The sequence below is a fragment of the Notolepis coatsorum genome (assembly GCF_963971535.1).
Source record: "Notolepis coatsorum genome assembly, contig: SCAFFOLD_903, whole genome shotgun sequence".
Lineage (NCBI taxonomy): Eukaryota > Metazoa > Chordata > Actinopteri > Aulopiformes > Paralepididae > Notolepis > Notolepis coatsorum.
The window spans coordinates 50,064-69,740 of record NW_028170488.1 but is presented as its reverse complement, the minus strand read 5'-3'; the positions used below and the strand labels follow the sequence as shown (position 1 = coordinate 69,740).

General features: G+C 45.2%; 1 protein-coding gene across 1 annotated transcript in view; it reads left to right on the top strand.

The window, feature by feature from the left end:
• Positions 1-239: 239 nt before the first annotated feature.
• Positions 240-19,677, top strand: part of LOC311248510 (nesprin-2-like) — a gene marked incomplete at its 5' end in the record, with an annotated part of 34,460 nt that continues 15,022 nt past the window's right edge. Inside the window, 7 exons of the mRNA XM_084339379.1 lie at positions 240-402; positions 4,803-4,990; positions 6,816-6,966; positions 10,738-10,920; positions 16,269-16,406; positions 17,049-17,243; positions 17,879-18,173. Of these exons, the coding sequence (XP_084195505.1) occupies positions 240-402; positions 4,803-4,990; positions 6,816-6,966; positions 10,738-10,920; positions 16,269-16,406; positions 17,049-17,243; positions 17,879-18,173 (1,313 nt within the window). The remainder of the gene's footprint in view (positions 403-4,802; positions 4,991-6,815; positions 6,967-10,737; positions 10,921-16,268; positions 16,407-17,048; positions 17,244-17,878; positions 18,174-19,677) is intronic.

Genomic DNA, 19,677 nt, shown 5'->3' with positions numbered 1-19,677 from the left:
GTGGCTCGGGAGGTAGAGCAGTCGTCTGGCAATCCGGAGGTTCCCGGTTCGATTCCCCGCTCCTCCCCGGGGGCAGCGTGTCGAAGTGTCCTTGAGCAAGACACTTAACCCCTAACTGCTCCCGATGAGCATGTTGGCACCTTGCATGGTTGCCTCCGCCGTCGGTGTGTGAATGTGTGAGTGAATGTGTAAAATGTTTAACTGAGCGTGTGCCCCCCCCGTGTGTCCCCCCCCCCCAGGGTGAGGAAGCTGAAGGAGACCCTGGTGACGGTGCAGCAGCTGGATAAGAACATGAGTAACCTGCGGACGTGGCTGTCGCGTGTGGAGGCCGAGCTGGCCAAGCCGGTGGTCTACAGCACCTGTCAGGGAGAGGAGATCCAGAGGAAGCTGGCGGAGCAGCAGGTGAGAACGGCCGAGCCGCAGAGATTTATTTTTTATTTATTCTTTTATTTATCCAGGAATGTCCCATTGAGATACAAGATCTCTTCTTCCAGGGAGTCCTGACCAACACGGCACACGACAAGTTTCAACATAAAAACAAGGGCATTAAACAAAAAACATACAAATCAAATACAAACACAGAGGGTCATTTGTGCGGTGGGAAGGAGCATAATCAGATCAGCAATAGCATCAGGTAAAACACAGGTACATATTTCATGAAGGGCTAATCGTAGCATACCTTAAAAAGCATTCACAGTAGGAAGTGCCTCTCTAGACAAAGTTTCACTTGCAGCGTATTCCATCAAAAGGGAGCATAGTGGGAGAATGCAGCTTTACCGAGCTCTGACTGCATCAAAGCATCCCATTTGCTGCTCGTCTGGTATTAAAAAAGCAAGTAAAAAAGGACAGAAGTCTGATGGGTTCATGTCTCTCTCTCTCAAATACAAATACAAATAAGTGCAGGGGTTCAGATAGAAATTAAAAAAAAAGAAAAAAAAGAAAAGTGCAGCAGATTACAAAGAATAAGGACTAAAAGTAACAACCTAGGAGGCAGGCTCAGCTCTGGTCAAAGGCCAGGGAGAATAGGTGAGTCGTTAGCCGGGACTTAAAGGGGAACTATTTTACTATTTCTTTCACTATTTGGGCACTTTTACACAATTCCTGTAAGTCTATGGAACACCTCTGTAATTTTTTTTTTTTTTTAATTTTTTGTATTTCTAATCAAGTCCTCAAAAACAGCATTTTTCTACCTCAAGATCTTAAGCCGTTTTGAGCCTGGGCACCAACCACAATGGTAAACCACTGCCTCGCCTGAACATTAACATGCAGCGGTGTCTCTCTGACATCACAAATCAGCACATCTTCAGATGACTCAGTTCAGTGAGGGTGAATATTGTGAGAGGAGAATTGGAAGAATGCGCCAATATGAGAATTAGAGACATAGATCATATTAATATAAGTTCACATAGCTAGGAAACAATGCTAAACACTCAAAAAGGCCATTTATAAGATAGTTCCCCTTTAAAGACATCGAGGGTCTGGGCTGACCTGGTGTGGAAGGGGAGGCTATTCCACAGTTTAGGGGCGGCTATGGAAAAGGCTCTGTCCCCTCTGGTTTTGAGCCTAGACCTGGGCACATGTAGCAGCAGTTGGTCGGCTGACCTTAGGGCTCTGGATCGGGTGTGGAGAGGCGGGAGCTGGGCCAGGCCATTTAGGGATTTAAAAACGGTTAAAAGTAGTTTAAAATCAATGCGGTAATGGGCGGGGAGCCAGTGGAGTGAGGCCAGGACTGGGGTGATGTGCTCACGCTTTTTTAGTGCTTGTGAGGAGTTGGACGAGCTGTAGGCGGCGGAGTGATGCCTGATTAATGCCAGTTTAAAGAGCATTGCAGTAATCCAGCCGAGTTGTAAATAATAAAGGCGTGGATCACTCTCTCCAGGTCACTCTGGGAGAGATAGGCCTTGGTATTTGCTAGACATAAAGACATTTAAAGGGACACTTGACCCAAAAAACAAACCTGATTTATTATGGACCCACATTTGAGAAAACTTTGTTTCAGGGACTTCCTGTACATTTTACAAAGTGGCCTCTCCTGTGAATAAAGCTCTATGAGCAGAAGCTTCTTTTTCACGTCTTAACTTATTTCTAACTTATATATCTCCCCTCTTTACCTTTTGACTCGTCTCTGCTTTCTGTCAGAATAATTGCCCTGCCTGAGCTTAATGTTTACTGGCTTCAGAGGGGTGGTAGTTCAGGGCACGCGGTGTGGCCGCTAGCTAAGTAGAAAGGCAGCAGGATACAGAGGATCTGGCTTCAGAGGGGTGGTAGTTCAGGGCATGCGGTGTGGCCGCCAGCTAGGTAGAAAGGCAGCAGGATACAGAGGATCTGGCTTCAGAGTGGTGGCAGTTCAGAGCATGCGGTGTGGCCGCTAGCTAAGTAGAAAGGCAGCAGGATACTAGAGGACCAGAGTTCCTAGAGCTAGAAGCCGCCGACAAAAGGCTGCATCGAGAACCAGGCTCTAAAGGGGCTCGGAGTTGCTGCAGATTTTTTATTATTTTTTTCTCTTTACGTTTGTGTCCATTTCAGCCCTTTTACATCCATATTTAGAGAGAGAGAAGAAAGTGGTTTAATTAAAGGAGAGAGAGAACGAGGGACAGATTGAGAAAGAGAGAGAGAGAGGAGGATGGGCCTAGGAGAGCGAGATGGATGATGGTGACGTCTGTCTTCCCGCTGGCTTCTGAGAAAGGCCTGCTCTTAACATTACCGGGGCTCACCGGGCTTCCAGCCGTCGCCATGGCAACCCACCAATAGTCCTACTGTAACGTCGAACAAACGAGCGCCGAACAAAAGCGCTGTCAAGGATGGAGGAGCGAACGAATGGCTACTCTCTTACTTCCTGACTGCTCCGGTGAAGTGATTGTGATTGTGGTCAGATTGCAGTCGCACCGGGCAGATCTCAGGGTGATGTGTACCTACGTCCTACTGGCTGATCTGGTGTTTAGTTAGTTTGGACGTGACTACTTTTTGTTTACACATGGATACTACAGACTACAGGATCTGTAGTTCTTTTTTAAGCTTACTTTTAAATATATTTAAAGTGGAACATGTTTCTGTTAGATTTTGTATATCATTCCACATCACTGCACCTTGATAAACAAATGAGAATTTGGCAACAGAGGTCCTACAGAAAGAAAGGACTACTGCAGTTTTCATCGGCAGGCATGCTAGCCCCAAAGATTAAACAAAGAGTAATAATGATAATTAATTTGTATAGCAGCATACAAGAATTGCAGCCCAAAGTGCTTCACAGCGTAAAATAGACAGAATGAAAGCGATGCGAGAAAAGGGTAAAAGCAATGCAGACAATAACAATACAACAAAATCATCAGAACTAGCATAAAAATTGCAGTATAAACAGCAATAGAATAGCTCTCATTTACATAAAGCGATAGTGTTTCTAGTACTGAAGTAGGTACACAGGAATGACTCATGTAGTGTTATTATTTATTATATTATTTATTATATTTAACTCATTGACTGCCAGCTATTAGACGGGCCCGTCATAGCAATGCCACGCTTTAAAAGATAGGAGTGCGTCACCTTGTTTGTAGAGCTATAACTATATTCTATATTATAGCTATGGATACAATACTATGGCCCATTTGACGTCACCTATCTATCGTTCAATATATGAAAAAGAAAAAAAATTCATCCATACGTTCCCGTGTTATACCATGGTGAATATAAGTATCATTATAGCGTGGTCTGGGGTAATTCCCGAAAGGCTGAGTAATAGCCTTATACGTCAATTCTACTATAAACGTTGCCGTTTCTTGCCTGTACACGCTACTATTCCCAAATCAAATCTATATCATCATAGGTATTATGTTTCATCATGAATGCATGAAAGGGGGGGGGGGGTCGTTTTTTGATCCTTTGATCGTCACCAACGCCATATGTTGTGGAGTAACGTTACACATACACGTTGCGATTGAGGTGAAGACATGGTCGGATCAACGCAGGATTGATATCGTATAGTCCTTACCCTCACTAGGATGTACCCCAAAAAGAATATTCCAATTATCTGTTCGCGATTCCAAGTATTGGTGTCCATCGTGTCGGCCAACATAATCCACCACACGTCATGCATCGGGAGCATTTGATGCTTCTCAATCCGATCGTTATAACCGCTCCGCTCGCCCGACAAAGAAAAGTGAGCCCGGAGACATTTGTCCGCTACACAGGCCAAGATACAAGGTTACAAAGGGTGCTCGATACCGCCGTCTAGCTGGATGCGGCCGGTATTGCACTTTGGCGATCTCAGACCCATTCCCTATGGTAACACCAAGGTCCCTGGATGAATAATGAATAAAAATATCGAATAAAAGAATAAACGACGAAAACCCGAGATATCTCGGGTCTGGCAGCCAACGCATGTCGAGTTAACCCGACTTATCGCGGGTTTGGCAATTCATGTGTTAAGGGGGTCTTTGACACAAAAAGGTTGAGAATCACTGAATCTACACGGTCGGATATTGACCATCTTACTCAAGCTATGTTACTGAGACAAGTCAGGATCTGTTGTGTTGTTGTTGTTGTTGTTGTTGTTGTTGTTGTTGTTGTTGTCACCTGTTTTTATTGGCGTTCTGAGGCTTGGTAAGCCAAACATCCCTGGTCGTGTGGTGATTGTTTATTTTGTTAAATTATTTTTTATTATTGTAGTTTTTATGACTGTGTGTGTATACTGTATTTTGTATTTCTTTTAGTATTTCTGTTTTTATATTGTACAGCACTTTGGTACAACTTCGGTTGATTTAAATGTGCTTTATAAATAAAGTTGACCTTGTCGTTGTGTTGTCCAGGACCTGCAGCGGGACATCGAGCAGCACACGGAGGGCGTGGCCTCGGTCCTGACGCTGTGCGACGTGCTCCTCCACGACGCCGACGCCTGTGGCAGCGACTCGGAGAACGACTCCATCCAGCAAACCACGCGCAGCCTGGACCGCCGCTGGAGGAACATCTGTGCCACGTCCATGGAGAGGAGGATGAGGTGGGGCACCGGGCACGCATCACACACACATTACACACACACATTACACACACATTACACACACATTACACACACACATGGAGAGGAGGATGAGGTGGGACACCGTGCACGCATCACACACACATTACACACATTACACACATTACACACACGTGTCCATGGAGAGGAGGATGAGGTGGGACACTGTGCACGCATCACACACACACATTAGTAGTAGTAGTTGTAGTAGTAGTTTATTGTCACGAATAAAGTACAGGTACATTACAGTGAGATGCTTGGTTCATACACATACAGCTCATTATAGTAATATTCCACAATTATTACAGTTGATAGTAATAATGGCACACATAAATTTCACACCGACATGCGCATTTGATGATATATGCAGGACTAAGTCTTGAGACAACGTATGTGTATCACCGCTGCCATTTCCACGGCGCGGAGGGGGGGGGGGGGTTGGGAGAGCCTTGTCCCTAGTCCACAGTTGCACAGGCTCACTACAAAGTCTTATCAGCAGCTCTTTGGTTCGACCTTGGTGGGTCGTCCGTAATTTGTTTCGGCTGGCTGGCATTCATTTCTTCCAGCCATGTTGATTTAAATTAGATTTTGAGTAGAGTGAATTTTAACTCTATTGATTTTGAGTGGAGTGAGTTTTAACAACTCCGTCCAAAGGGCGGCTGGATGGCGCAGCAGACATTGCACTCGTCACCAACGCAAGAGACACCGGGTTCCACTCCGGCTGTCGGCGTTGCCTCCGGCTTGGGCCGGCCGTCATACTGACTCAATTGGCAGAGTTAGTGGGTGGAAGTCGATGGGTGGTAATCTGGACGTTGTGGACAGCGACTCCTACAGGTCGGTTGGGGGACGCCTGCACATCAGAGACAGGAAATGGTGGGGGTAGTGTGAGCCTCCCACACGTTACACCTCGCCAATGAGAGTCCGCACTGGAAGGTGAAAAGATGTGACGGGCTGCCTCCTCGTGTATCGGAGGGGACACGTGATGCAAGGCTTCTATCCTCCCTACAACCGGCCAGTGGGGGGCATATGCGAGCAACGTTCAAGACAAGGGAGGGGAGAATTGGCACAGGGGAATTGGGATGGGAGAAAAATAGAAAAAGTGGATAAAAAAAACAACTCCTTCCAAAATGACTGAATGCGTTAGTCCAAGTGTCTTAGTCAGTTCATTTTGGTAGGTCCTGTGCGCGGTAAACAGATCCAAAATCTTCTTATTGCAATCCAAAAGCTTCGATAATCCAAATGTCTTCCACGTCTTCGAGTTGGTAGCCCGATGTCCCAAGAGGCAGAGAGGGTCAGCCTCATTCTGCTTTCTTGACGAAAATATGCGATCCACTGATTAGATCCATATCGAGTTGATTTGAGTATAGTCCGACAAACGGCACGAAGCACAGAGCACAGATAGCGGAGAGCGAGAGGAGGAAGCGACACACATTACACACATTACACATTACACCTCACACACATTACACACATTACACATTACACCTCACACACATTACACACATTACACATTACACCTCACACACATTACACACACGTGTCCATGGAGAGGAGGATGAGGTGGAAGAGAGGCACCATGTGCACGTGTTACATACATTACATACACATACACATACACATACACACACACACACACACTACACACACTATAGAGTCTAGACACACACACTATAGAGTCTAGACACACACACATTACACACACACACACACACACACATGCACACAGGCTGCCGAGGTCACTCTTAAGTCACCTGTCAGGTGAGGCGAAGGGTAAATAAATAAACGTGACGTCCTGTTCTCCCTGCAGGATCGAGGAGACCTGGCGTCTGTGGTGTAAGTTCCTGGACGACTACTCTCGCTTCGAGGAGTGGCTGAGGAGCGCCGAGCTCATCGCCGCCAACCCGGTCTCCTCCGACGTCCTGTACACCAGCGCCAAGGAGGAGCTCAAGAAGTTCGAGGTCAGCGGGAGAAAACATCTGTCCATTAAAGGGCTACCTCGCCCATTTTCACCCTTAATCACTGTGCCGCGTGGATTGATTGATTGATTGATTGAAAACTTTATTAACAGATTGCAGAATGGGTACAATACAGTACGGCTCAATACACACAATTGTTAAGGGGATGCAGACCAGAGAAAGACTTTCGTCTTGTTTACATCAGGGTCCCCCATTTTCAATTCATCAGGAAACGCGGGACGCGGGATCATCGGACACGTAACACGTGTTCTGCATCTCGGGAGCAAAATGTACACAGTTTAACCCTTTCACTACCACATTACAGAAGGTTATAACCTTTTCCCTACCACACTACAGACGGTTAACCGTCTGTAGTGTGGTAGTGAACGGGTTAACCTCCCGTAGTGTGGTTGTGAAAGGGTTAACCCTTTGTTGTGTGGCAGTGAACGGGTTAACCTTCTGTATTGTCGCAGTGAACGGGTTAACCATTTGGTAGTGTGGTAGTGAAAGTGTTAAAGGAACAGTTCACTTTAAGCCTCTCCGACTAGTCACAAACAAAAAAACGAAACCAAAGAAATCACAGTGATTTCTGTTCAATCCGAAAAACACAGACACCGGAGTGTTGATTTCTACGTACGAGAGCTGCTCTGCGTTCAGTGTCAGGTGGCCTGCGCTGGTTATCAGACAAAGAGAACCACTGGCCTTCATGTGTCAACCTGGATTACTAACGAGAGATTAGCGCCGGTTTATCTAGCCTCCACTTGGTTATACGGTTATGCGGTTATATCTCTCCAAAGCACAACACAAACCTCAGTGTTGATGGTATTGCTTACATGTAGTGCCAGTGACCTACATACGGAGTATTAATGGCATTTAATGAGCATCTGCAGTCATTTTCTGTGATCCACGATTTTGGAATAATATCCATTCATCAACATCGTCTTCACCTTTTTATAATTCTCGTTTATTTGAGATTATGAATCCTCCTCCAGATGAACGAACGCATGTGTCCGTTTTGGAGTCCTCAGATGCACAACATTTTCAACCCTAATTATCTAAAGATGGTAATCTGAATTGTTGTGCACATTTATAGTTAAAGGGGAATTCCACCCATTTTAAGAATTCACATTATGTTCTTCCTGTGTCCCAGGGCAGTTCAGTCAGTATCTGTGCACACGCACGCACCACCCTCCCCTGAAGCTAGAAATCCTCTTCCACTGCTTCCCTCACCGTCCCGTCATACAAATTAAAACGTTTTGGTGATCGGGCTTTCTCACGAGCTGCACCCCGACTCTGGAACACCCTCCCTCAGACCATCAGAGAGCCTCCCTCACTCTCCACCTTTAAATCCCGACTCAAAACCCACCTGTTCTCCCAAGCATTCAATATTCCCTAGTCCCTACCCATAACCACCCTCCTCCAACCTACCACCTCCCTTTCCCCTTCCCTAACTTTCTCTCCTCCCCCCCTCCCTCAGCTCGGTTTCCCTTACTTCCCTGATTGTCTCCCCTACTGGCTTCTGTATTTGTAGTTTGTTACTCTTGGTTTTATGTATTTTTTTATGTTCTTGTGTCCTCATATTGTTCCCCTGTGGTTTTATGTTTTTGCCTATTGTCAGCGACTTTGGGTCTTTGAAAAGCGCTATACAAAATAAATGAATTATTATTATAAAAAATTTGATAAAATTATTTATTTTTTCACTTTTCATCAACAACACAACATCAACAACAATAATAGTAACAATAATAATAATAATAATGACAAGACAATAATAAATAATACATTTTTTTTTTTTGTATTTTTTTTTTTTATTATTTTTTAAACAAACACATAAACAAACATGACAACACACAATAGGATATACAAATACACATATGCTCCAGCTCGTACCCCCCTCTCCAGGACCCCCCATTGGATAATCCAACCATTATAATTTGTTCCTAACCAGACACTACCATTATATGCTGGCTTTTATTCTCTCCACCACTTCTAACCACATTGCCATTTTGGATTCATTGAGACCCAAAATTCTAGCTGTTGATATTTCTTGATAAATCACATCGAGATATGTAAGAATCCAGACCTTACGGCACATTTTTTCCGGTTGAAACCATCGTGATGCTATCAGCTTTTTAGCCACTGTAATACCGGATAAAACCAATCTCTTTAGCTGTGGAGGTACTGCATGCTCAAAGACATCATTCAGCAGTAATACAGAGGGGTGTACAGGTATATCCAGAGTTAAGAGATTTGACAATTGCTGGGTCACTTCTTTCCAAAATATCTTAACTGGTGGGCAGTCCCAGTACATGTGCATAAATGTCCCTTCATCCCCATTTGTACATAAGGAGCATTTGGAGTCTTGTTTAAGACCCATTTTGTTCAGTCTTATAGGAGTTAAGTATGTCCTGTGAATATAGTTAAGATTGATTTGTTGATGGTCCGGGTTCCTTGATGCAAGGCGTACATTTGCCCAGGCTTCTTGCCAGTCAAAGTCTATCTCCAGGTCTGGTATATCCCTCCTCCAGACTGAGTCTAGATGTAGGGTTTCATACGAGGCCGTTAGTAATTGATGATAAAAATCTGAAACAAAACCTCTCGATGTCTCTTTTTCATAGAAGAATTTGTGGTATCTGTGGTGTACAATTGGTATCCTTAATGGAACACCGTGAGCCTTCAAACATGCCAATAACTGTGCGTAAAAATAATATGAGGACTTGGTGAGATTAAATTTTTTGCATATCTCATCAAAACTACAAAAACCCTGTTTGTTGAAAACGTCTCCTAATGTGTGTATGCCTTGCTTTTCCCATCTAGGGAATCTTATAGGTTGTTTTCCAATCAAGAGTGCATTGTTATTGAATAAGGGAGTATGATTATGCCATGTATGTGGGATAGAGTATTTTTTTTGTGTTTCACGCCATATCCGGATTGCATGAGTGATTATGGGGCCAAATTTCCGTTCGCATTGCTTAATTGATAATTTGGTGTATACTATGTCCTTCAGCCTATGTGGAGCTACTATATTTTCTTCTAAATTTCTCCAGGATACTGATGCTTGGGGATCAAACCATGTTGTCAGTGGTCTTAAAGTGTATGCCTTAAAATAGTGGTGGAAATCTGGAAATGCCATACCACCGTCTGCTTTGTTTCTCTGTAATAATAATAATAATTATTATAATAATAATAAATACTTACAGATCAAAACTGAACTAATAAATACAAAATACTAAATACCAAGTAAAAATAAAAACATCACAAACAACACAAAAGACAATAGACATTAGACATTGGACATTTCCTCACCCACCCCCCACCCCCCCCACCCCCCACCCCCCCACACTCCACCCCCACTCCGCCGCTATATTGTGCCTTTGACCACCTCGGCCGCCGCAGTCTATAAATCAATACCTGCCTGTCCCACCCCAACCACACGAGCAGTCGAGATCTCCAAATAAATAACATCCAGTAATGTCAGGGACCAGTTAGTTACTGTGAGTTTCTCAGGTTTTTTCCATCTCATAGCGATAAGCTTTTTGGCTGCTGTAACGCCTGACAGAATAATTATTTTCTGTTGTATGGATGTTGGTAGTAGAGATATATCGTTTGAATTATTATTATTATCTTTAGAAATCAAAAAGGGAACCCTCCGATCGATGATGTCAGTGAGATGTAAAATCCGGGGGTCGGATGTGATGGCAGTCTTCTTCTTCTGTTGTTCCCACAAGGCTAACGTAGCGCTTCTCCACCCCCCCCCCCCCCCCTCTATCCCAGGCTTTCCAGAGGCAGGTCCATGAGCGGCTGACCCAGCTGGAGCTGGTGAACAAGCAGTACCGCCGGCTGGCCCGGGAGAACCGCACAGACGCCGCCAGCAAACTCAAAGTCATGGTCTGCGAAGGTAACCAGCGCTGGGACAACCTGCAGAAGAGGGTCGCTGCTGTGCTGCGCAGGCTCAAGGTGAGGCGGGGTCAAGGGTCAGGAGTTTGATTGATTGATTGATCTACAAAACTCTCCAGCAGTGTGGCTACATGAGTAGAGCTCTGGACTCATGATCGAAAGATCACCGGTTCAAGCCCCGGTCAAGGCTGCTGTCGGAAAGTGGTGTTGTTGTCCAGCAGGGGGCACTCGGCCCTCTGGACTTGTCAGTAACAATGGCCCTGTTACGGTGATGGGGACACCGTACAGCTGCGAGTGCCGTCCTTGAGACGCTAAACCGAGGTCCTGACTGATTTTGGTCATTAAAAGAACCCAGGACGCCTATCGTAAAGAGTAGGGGGTTCCCCGACATTCCTGGCCAATTCCCAATCAGGTCTCACCTAATCATCCCTTCCCCTTAATTGGCTGATATCAATCCCTGTCTCCTGAGCCGTTCAGCCATTGTGTAGTGTGATGTGTGCCTGGTGCCAGTGTATGGCAGCCATTGAGCCTGCATGGTGGTGAAGGAGGCAATTTCCACCCTATGTTGTAAAGAGCTTTGAGTCTGAGAAAAGAGCTATATCAATGTAACGAATTATTATTATTATTATTATTATTACGGAACTCTGTCTATGGCCTCGTACCTACATCCGCAGTATATCACTGCCAGTGGCCACAATATAGCACTTCCTCTCATGTTATTGCTTAATTAAAGGAGCTATAGATAAAAAATGTATGTAGAGTAATAATACATTTTTAATAATACACCCACAGAGCTTTTATAAAAGTGCAGAATAAGATCGTTCTTTTTTTTAAAGCTAAAAGTAAAACATTTTGAAACAGTCAGTGGAGAACTGGGTCTCTGGAGCACTGTTGGAAGCTAGAGAGGTACCTGGAGCCTGTTCCACTGTGGTGTTTACACAAGCAATCTACTTTACAATCTCCCAGGGGGACATTTTGTTCCTGCTGGCCAAAAGAAAGAGTACTTGATTTATGATAACGTCAGATGGAACAACTGTGAACAAAAAGTAATTTCCCCTCCCAAGATGAAACCCTGGACATTCTGCACGAGCTGCCAGGTTTTTGACAGACTCCCCTCCTCTTCCTCGTTTCAGTGTAAACACTAAACCCTCTCAGCCAATTCACAGATTGATTGATCGATGGATCGATTGAGCGGCGGATCAGTCTGACAGCTGGGCCTGCGGTTACCAGTGGTTCCGTGACTTTTACTGATGGAGGCGGCAGAATCAGAATATCATTACACCCATGGCGGTGTATTAGATGAGACGAACTTAGATGACATATATCAAGAGATGAATCATTAAAAGGAATATATACATATATATATATATATATATATATATATATATATATATATATATATATATATATATATATATATATATATATATATATATATATATATATATATATATATACTGCATGTCTATGAATGGGAAATAAAATGCACATAGAATTATTGAGAACATTTTTCAAATGTGATTTACTAATAGAAATAATATAAAAATCAAACAAGATCAGATGGTGAAACTTGTATCTATCGGATCTATACGTGCAGCAGAGCCGGGTCATGATCTGGCCCCAGTGCTGTGATCCTAAGCCGTCTGTATTAAGGTCACCCCTCAGACGCTGACCAAGCACGGCCGCCCGGCCACAGTCACGTTTCTACCACAGTCACGTTTCTACCACAGTCACGCTTCTACCACAGTCACGTTTCTACCACAGTCACGTTTCTACCACAGTCACGCTTCTACCTCAGTCACGTTTCTACCACAGTCACGTTTCTACCACAGTCACGCTTCTACCACAGTCACGTTTCTACCACAGTCACGCTTCTACCACAGTCACGTTTCTACCACAGTCACGTTTCTGCCACAGTCACGTTTCTACCACAGTCACGTTTCTACCACAGTCACGTTTCTACCACAGTCACGTTTCTACCACAGTCACGTTTCTACCACAGTCACGTTTCTGCCACAGTCACGTTTCTGCCACAGTCACGTTTCTGCCACAGTCACGTTTCTGCCACAGTCACGTTTCTACCACAGTCACGTTTCTACCACAGTCACGTTTCTGCCACAGTCACGTTTCTGCCACAGTCACGTTTCTACCACAGTCACGTTTCTGCCACAGTCACGTTTCTACCACAGTCACGTTTCTACCACAGTCACGCTTCTACCACAGTCACGTTTCTACCACAGTCACGTTTCTACCACAGTCACGTTTCTACCACAGTCACGTTTCTACCACAGTCACGTTTCTACCACAGTCACGTTTCTACCACAGTCATGTTTCTACCACAGTCACGTTTCTACCACAGTCACGTTTCTACCACAGTCACGTTTCTACCACAGTCACGTTTCTACCACAGTCATGTTTCTGCCACAGTCACGTTTCAGTCACGCTTCTGTCACAGTCATGCTTCTACCACAGTCACGTTTCTACCACAGTCACGTTTCTGCCACAGTCATGCTTCTACCACAGTCACGCTTCTGTCACGTTTCTGCCACAGTCATGCTTCTACCACAGTCACGCTTCTGTCACGTTTCTACCACAGTCACGTTTCTACCACAGTCACGCTTCTACCACAGTCACGTTTCTACCACAGTCACGTTTCTACCACAGTCACGTTTCTACCAGAGTCACGTTTCTGCCACAGTCACGTTTCTACCACAGTCACGTTTCTGCCACAGTCACGTTTCTACCAGAGTCACGTTTCTACCACAGTCACGTTTCCTGGCAGCTGTTGCCACTGTGCCGTCCGGTGGTGCTGGCCAGATAGACATGGCTGCTGCGGTGCGATCTGTTTGCTCGCCGTCCGTCCCCCGCAAGGACGCGTTGTTGTGGTAGTAAGACGGTAACGGCATCGGGGGCCCGGCTATTGTTCAAGTTCAAGTTTTGTTTTATTTGTCACGTATAAAGTACATGTCCATTACAGTGAAATGCTTGGTTCTGTATGAGCCTCCTGATAATGTGCTTCATACAGTAAAAAAGTAAAAGAGGAATAAAGTCTCAACACTATACAAATATACAATATACAATATAGAAACTAAAGTACAATGAAGTAAAATGCAAACAATGAAGTACAAAAACGCAAACTTTTTTAAAAGTGCAAAATGCAAAAAGGAGGTATGGATGTAGTGCACATTTGTAATAAATAGATCAAATATAAAAGTGTCAAGTGAATGTTAAAGGTGAATGTTTAAAGTGAGTGTGTGCATGTGGATGTGTGTGCAATGAATGTAGAATGGATGGGTTAGTGTTACACTGTTACAGTGAGTCATTGAGCACCCTGATGGCCTGGGGATAGAAGCTCCTTCTGAGTCTCTCTGTGCTTGCCATGAGACTCCGGTAGCGCTTGCCTGACCGCAGCAGTGCAAAGAGAGGCAGTTGTTTGGGTGGCTAGAGTCTAGAGACTATTCAAAATATGTATAAATAATTGACTGTGGTGATAACATGATAAAAGTTACGTATCAACGCGTTACCACTTTTTCGTAAAGGGTTGACTCCTGTGGCTCCTATAAGCTTAACAGGCATAACGTATTCTGTATGCATATTCTGCACCCAAATAAGGTTTTTCGAAAGATATACTGGTATTTCAGTAGATTCGGTAAAACATGCTCCAAATATTGGTGTTGGTTTTACAGGTACCTTTATTTTATTACACCCTGAAAAGATTCCCACGTTTATGCCACTTCTTTTCAAAGGAAATATTGTACTTTTTACTCCACTACCTTTATCTGAACCAATCAGTTTCTAGTTACTTTGAAGAAAAAAAAAATTTGGATAGAAAACATGGCAGAAATGTATTAAGATTACGTACTTTCAATCAGAGCCAGCATGACTGGACCACAGACTACTTTAGATTCAGATTCAGATAGTTTTATTTGTCATATGCAACAAGTAGAATGGAATTTTTACTCTCCGTTTGCTCCACAGCACAAAGGAATAAAAAAGCAACAATTAACCGAATAAAAAAAGCTGGTATGTGTATATACAATAAACTGTCTGTGGTATGTGCAATAACATTTACATTTAGTCATTTAGCTGACGCTTTTATCCAAAGCGACTTACAAGTTTTGTACGACAAGTCAGTAGGAAGGTACAACTCTATCAGTCGAGTAACAATGTTCATCAAAGTGTTAAGACTTGAGTGCTTTAGTGTTGAGTGTATGTTAGTATATTAGGAAGAGTGCATGGCAGTAAGAAGTACACAAGTACAACTAAGTAAATACAAATTTAAATAAAAATAAGTACACATTCGACGAGTTAAAGATAATTGCACATTATATTGGTGCACAAGGGTGCAGTGAAGTGGCTGAGCGTTGTAGCAGCATCGAGTCCAGTAAGTAACTCATGGATCTCCTCAATGGACGGCAGTGAAACCGTCCTCACGACCCGCAGAACCTTTCGAGGTCTCAACCATGTCCCCTGTCCTCTGTCCCCTGTCCTCTGTCCTCGTCCCCGTCCTCTGTCCCCTGCCCTCTGTCCCATGTCCTCGTCCCCTGTCCTCTGTCCTCGTCCCCGTCCTCTGTCCCCTGTCCTCTGTCCCATGTCCTCGTCCCCTGTCCTCTGTCCCATGTCCTCGTCCCCTGTCCTCTGTCCTCGTCCCCGTCCTCTGTCCCCTGTCCTCTGTCCCATGTCCTCGTCCCCTGTCCTCTGTCCCATGTCCTCGTCCCCTGTCCTCTGTCCCATGTCCTCGTTCCCTGTCCTTGTCCCCTGTCACATGTCCCCTGTCCTCGTCCCATGTCCTCTGTCCCCTGTCCTCGTCCCATGTCCCCTGCCTCTGTCCTCGTCCCCTGTCCTCTGTCCCATGTCCTCGTCCCCTGTCCTCTGTCCCATGTCCTCGTCCCCTGTCCTCTGTCCTCTGTCCCCTGTCCCGTCCTCTGTCCCCTGCCCTCTGTCCCCTGCCCTCTGTCCCCTGCCTATGTCCTCGTCCCCTGTCCTCTGTCCCCTGTTCCATGTCCCCTGTCCCCTGTCCTCTGTCCCCTGTCCTTGTCCCCATCCCATGTCCCCTGTCCTTGTCCCCATCCCCTGTCCCCTGTCCTCGTCCCCTGTTCTCGTCCCCTGTCCCATGTCATCTGTCCTCGTCCCCTGTCCTCGTCCCCTGCCCATGTCCCTGTCCCCTGTCCTTGTCCCCTGTCCTCATCCCCTGTCCTTGTCCCATGTCCTCGTCCCCTGTCCTCATCCCCTGTCCTTGTCCCCTGTCCTTGTCCCCTGTCCTTGTCCCCTGTCCTTGTCCCCTGTCCTTGTCCCCTGTCCCATGTCCTCGTCCCCTGTCCTCATCCCCTGTCCTTGTCCCCTGTCCTTGTCCCCTGTCCCCTGCCCTTGTCCCCTGTCCTCATCCCCTGTCCTCGTCCCCACCACAGCACTTCACGTCTCAGAGGGAGGACTTCGAGGGCACGAGGGAGGGCATCCTGGTGTGGCTGACGGAGATGGACCTGCAGCTCACCAACGTGGAGCACTTCTCCGAGAGCGACATCGAGGACAAGATGAGGCAGCTCAACGTGAGTGTCGCAGTGTCCGTGGTCGTGTCGAGGAAACCGGAGGGGTTTAAAGGAACACGCCAACATTTGGGGACTCGTCTTATCGTCTTCTCCAGAGAGAGACGAGAAGATAGATACCAGTTTCCTCTCTGTGCGTTCAGTAGAAAGCTATCTGGCTGCACGTTAGCCTAGCTTCGCACAATGAATGGAAGCGGACAGTGCCGGTTAGCCTAGGCATTGTCCAACTAACACCTCTCCCGAAGGCTAACTGGCACTATCTGGTTCTTTTGAAAATCTACCTTAAAAGATGATGGATCCTAATATGAAAAACAATGTGATTTAATGCGCTATACCGTACCTTGACCTTGTCTATTTAGCTGCTGTCTATTTTATGCTAATTTTATACTTATTTTATTTACATTTACATTTTGTCATTTAGCTGACGCTTTTATCCAAAGCGACTTACAAGTTCTGTACGACAAGTCATCAGGATTTTATGTCTGCACTTTATGCATTTCTCTTTTTGTGCTAATTTTATTACCTCTTTTTGTGTATTTTTTTTTTTTACTGCAGTGAAGCACTTTGAACAGCAATTCCTATGAAATGTACTATACAAATAACATTATTAATATTATATTATTATGACTTATTTCCCCACTCCAGGGTTTCCAGCAGGAGATCACGCTGAACACCAACAAGATCGACGCCCTGATCGTGTTCGGGGAGAACCTGATCCAGAAGAGCGCCCCTCTGGACGCCGTGCTGATCGAGGACGAGCTGGAGGAGCTGCACTCCTACTGCCAGGAGGTGTTCGGCAGGGTGGCCCGCTTCCACCACCGCCTCATCAACAGGCGCCCGGTCAGTGGGGCCTCCTCTCTCTCTGCACTGTAGACTGTAGCTGCTTCTTCGGCTTGTGTGCCCCATTTTAGTCATCGTTTTGGGCCTTCAAGTACCCCCTTGACCGACCGTCTTTTTCACCGTTTATTTTCATTCTTTACCCTTTTTAACGGCTCTATTATTAGTATTTGAATCAATCTTATCAACAGACAAAGGTCCTTTGTCGGAAGCACTTTGCTCATAATGGAAATATACACATTATGAATTCCTTGTCGTAATGTGGGAAATTATAGCATTGTATTCAATGTTGATGTGATACAGAAAACCCTTTGGGTACATGTATTATTATTAGGGATGCTCGATATTGGCTTTTTTACCGATACCGATATACCGATATTGTCCAACTCTTAATTACCGATATAACATTTGAATGCCGATATCGGCCGATAATATCGGTAGGCCGATAATATCGGACATCATTTCTATAGAAATGAAAAAGAAATACATTTTTTTATTTTTTATTTTTTTTAAAACAGATACAGATATTTTCCAATATCACACTTTAATGCCGATATCGGTCGATAATATCGGTAGGCCGATAATATCGAGCATCCCTATATTATTATTATTAACTTGCTCGTGCCTTTCCCACTAAGGTTCTGGAGGACGACAGGGACCTCTCGGACCGGGACACGGACCTGGAGGACTCGCCGGACATCACCGGGAGCTCCTGGAGGGACGAGGACAAGGACGAGGACGAGTGTCCGGTGGCCGGGGGCGTCTCGGCGGGACGGCAGGCCCACCTCCTGGCTCCTCCCCTGGAGCGCTCGGGCCGGGAGACCCCCGTCAGCGTGGACTCCATCCCCCTGGAGTGGGACCACACCGTGGACGTCGGGGGGTCTTCGTCACACGAGGACGACGAGGACGCCACCTTCTTCAGTGCGTTGTCAGGTAAACTGTGTTTCAATTTTGGGAGTTAAATGATGGAATAGCCTTAGTGACGGGTTGAAGTTGTGTACTTCTCAGGAGGGATTTAAAAAAGCCTTAAAGGATACAATTATTCAGGAGTACAGTTTTGAGTAAAACATCAAACATTTGTTTTTTTTCTTAAAAATTATATCTTGCAGCATATTTTAAGTTTTTCTTTCTTATATTAAAATATATATTTCGTTTTTAAGAATTTGTAAAGGATAGGCAAAAATAAGCATGTGCTTCAGCCTATTCCTTTTTTTCGGTTGTTGATTTTGTGTGTAAGCTTGCCTACATTTGTGATTTAACATAAAAAAAAAAAAAAATTGCAAGTCCACACGGGTGTGTTTGATTTGTCTGTAAACAAGACCGAAAAATAAACTTCATTCATTCATTCATACAAGTAACAACTACTATCCTCTGCTGTGCTCGGGATCCTAACCCTGATCCCCTGACAGTGGTTTGAAGGAGGGACAGGAGCGTGCAGCAGTGCTCTAAGAATACCCAATGAATTCCTCTGATTTCCATTATTCTGTGTGTCGGGGTGTGAGAACTCCTGTTGGGACTAGTGATGAAGTTCTATTGGCTTTCCTTTGTCTGACTGTCTTACCGTAAGAATACCTAATTCTTCGATGTTGTAAAAATGCCAGATGAAAAAGGCTCAACCCACACACTCTGACCCACAGTTCTTCTTCTGAGGATGCCCGTTGATTTTCCTTGACTCCAATTCTTTCTTACAGGCGTAGAGGTGACCGAGAGTGCAGCGTCCTTTGTTAAGGCCACTGCCAAAGCACTGAAAGCAGTGTCGGGTAGGCGCTCTGCCACCTGCATGTGTTACTGTGTGCTGATATGAACAGGCATGATTCTCCCGACAGCCCGTCCTGCCTTACTGTGTGCTGATGTGAACAGGCATGATTCTCCCGACAGCCCGTCCATTCACACCATATAGACACACCATTAGAAGGAGATGTCAACTTAGCATCATACTAAGGAGGAGGCCTTCGAATGTAAACAAGGTCATGGGACCGGTGTGTGATCGGTTGCTACGGGAGATTAGCTTCGGCTAATATTGGATTTAAACCGTGCTAGCATGTGATAAAGCAATTGGCATGGTGTCTGTGGGTGTTTTTGAACCACTGGAATTAACTGGATTGTAGCAAACTAGTTTCCTTACTTATCTGGCTGATATCCATTACTAACTAACTAACACTAGGGGCAGCGGTGGCCTAAAAGGTTAGAGAAGCGGGGTTTGTGACCGGAAGGTCGCCGGTTCGATCCCCGGGACCGGCAGGAACACCAACCGCTGAAGTGCCCTTGAGCAAGGCACTTAACCCCCAACTGCTCCAGTGGAGTTGCTCAGTGGCCAATGGTGTCGGACTGTGGTTGTACTGGGCAGCAGCTCCCAGGTGTGAATGGAACTGTGTGAATGTGAAGCAGGGTGTTCCTGAAAAAGAGCATCTGTGCTCAGCGAACCTACCCCGGGTAA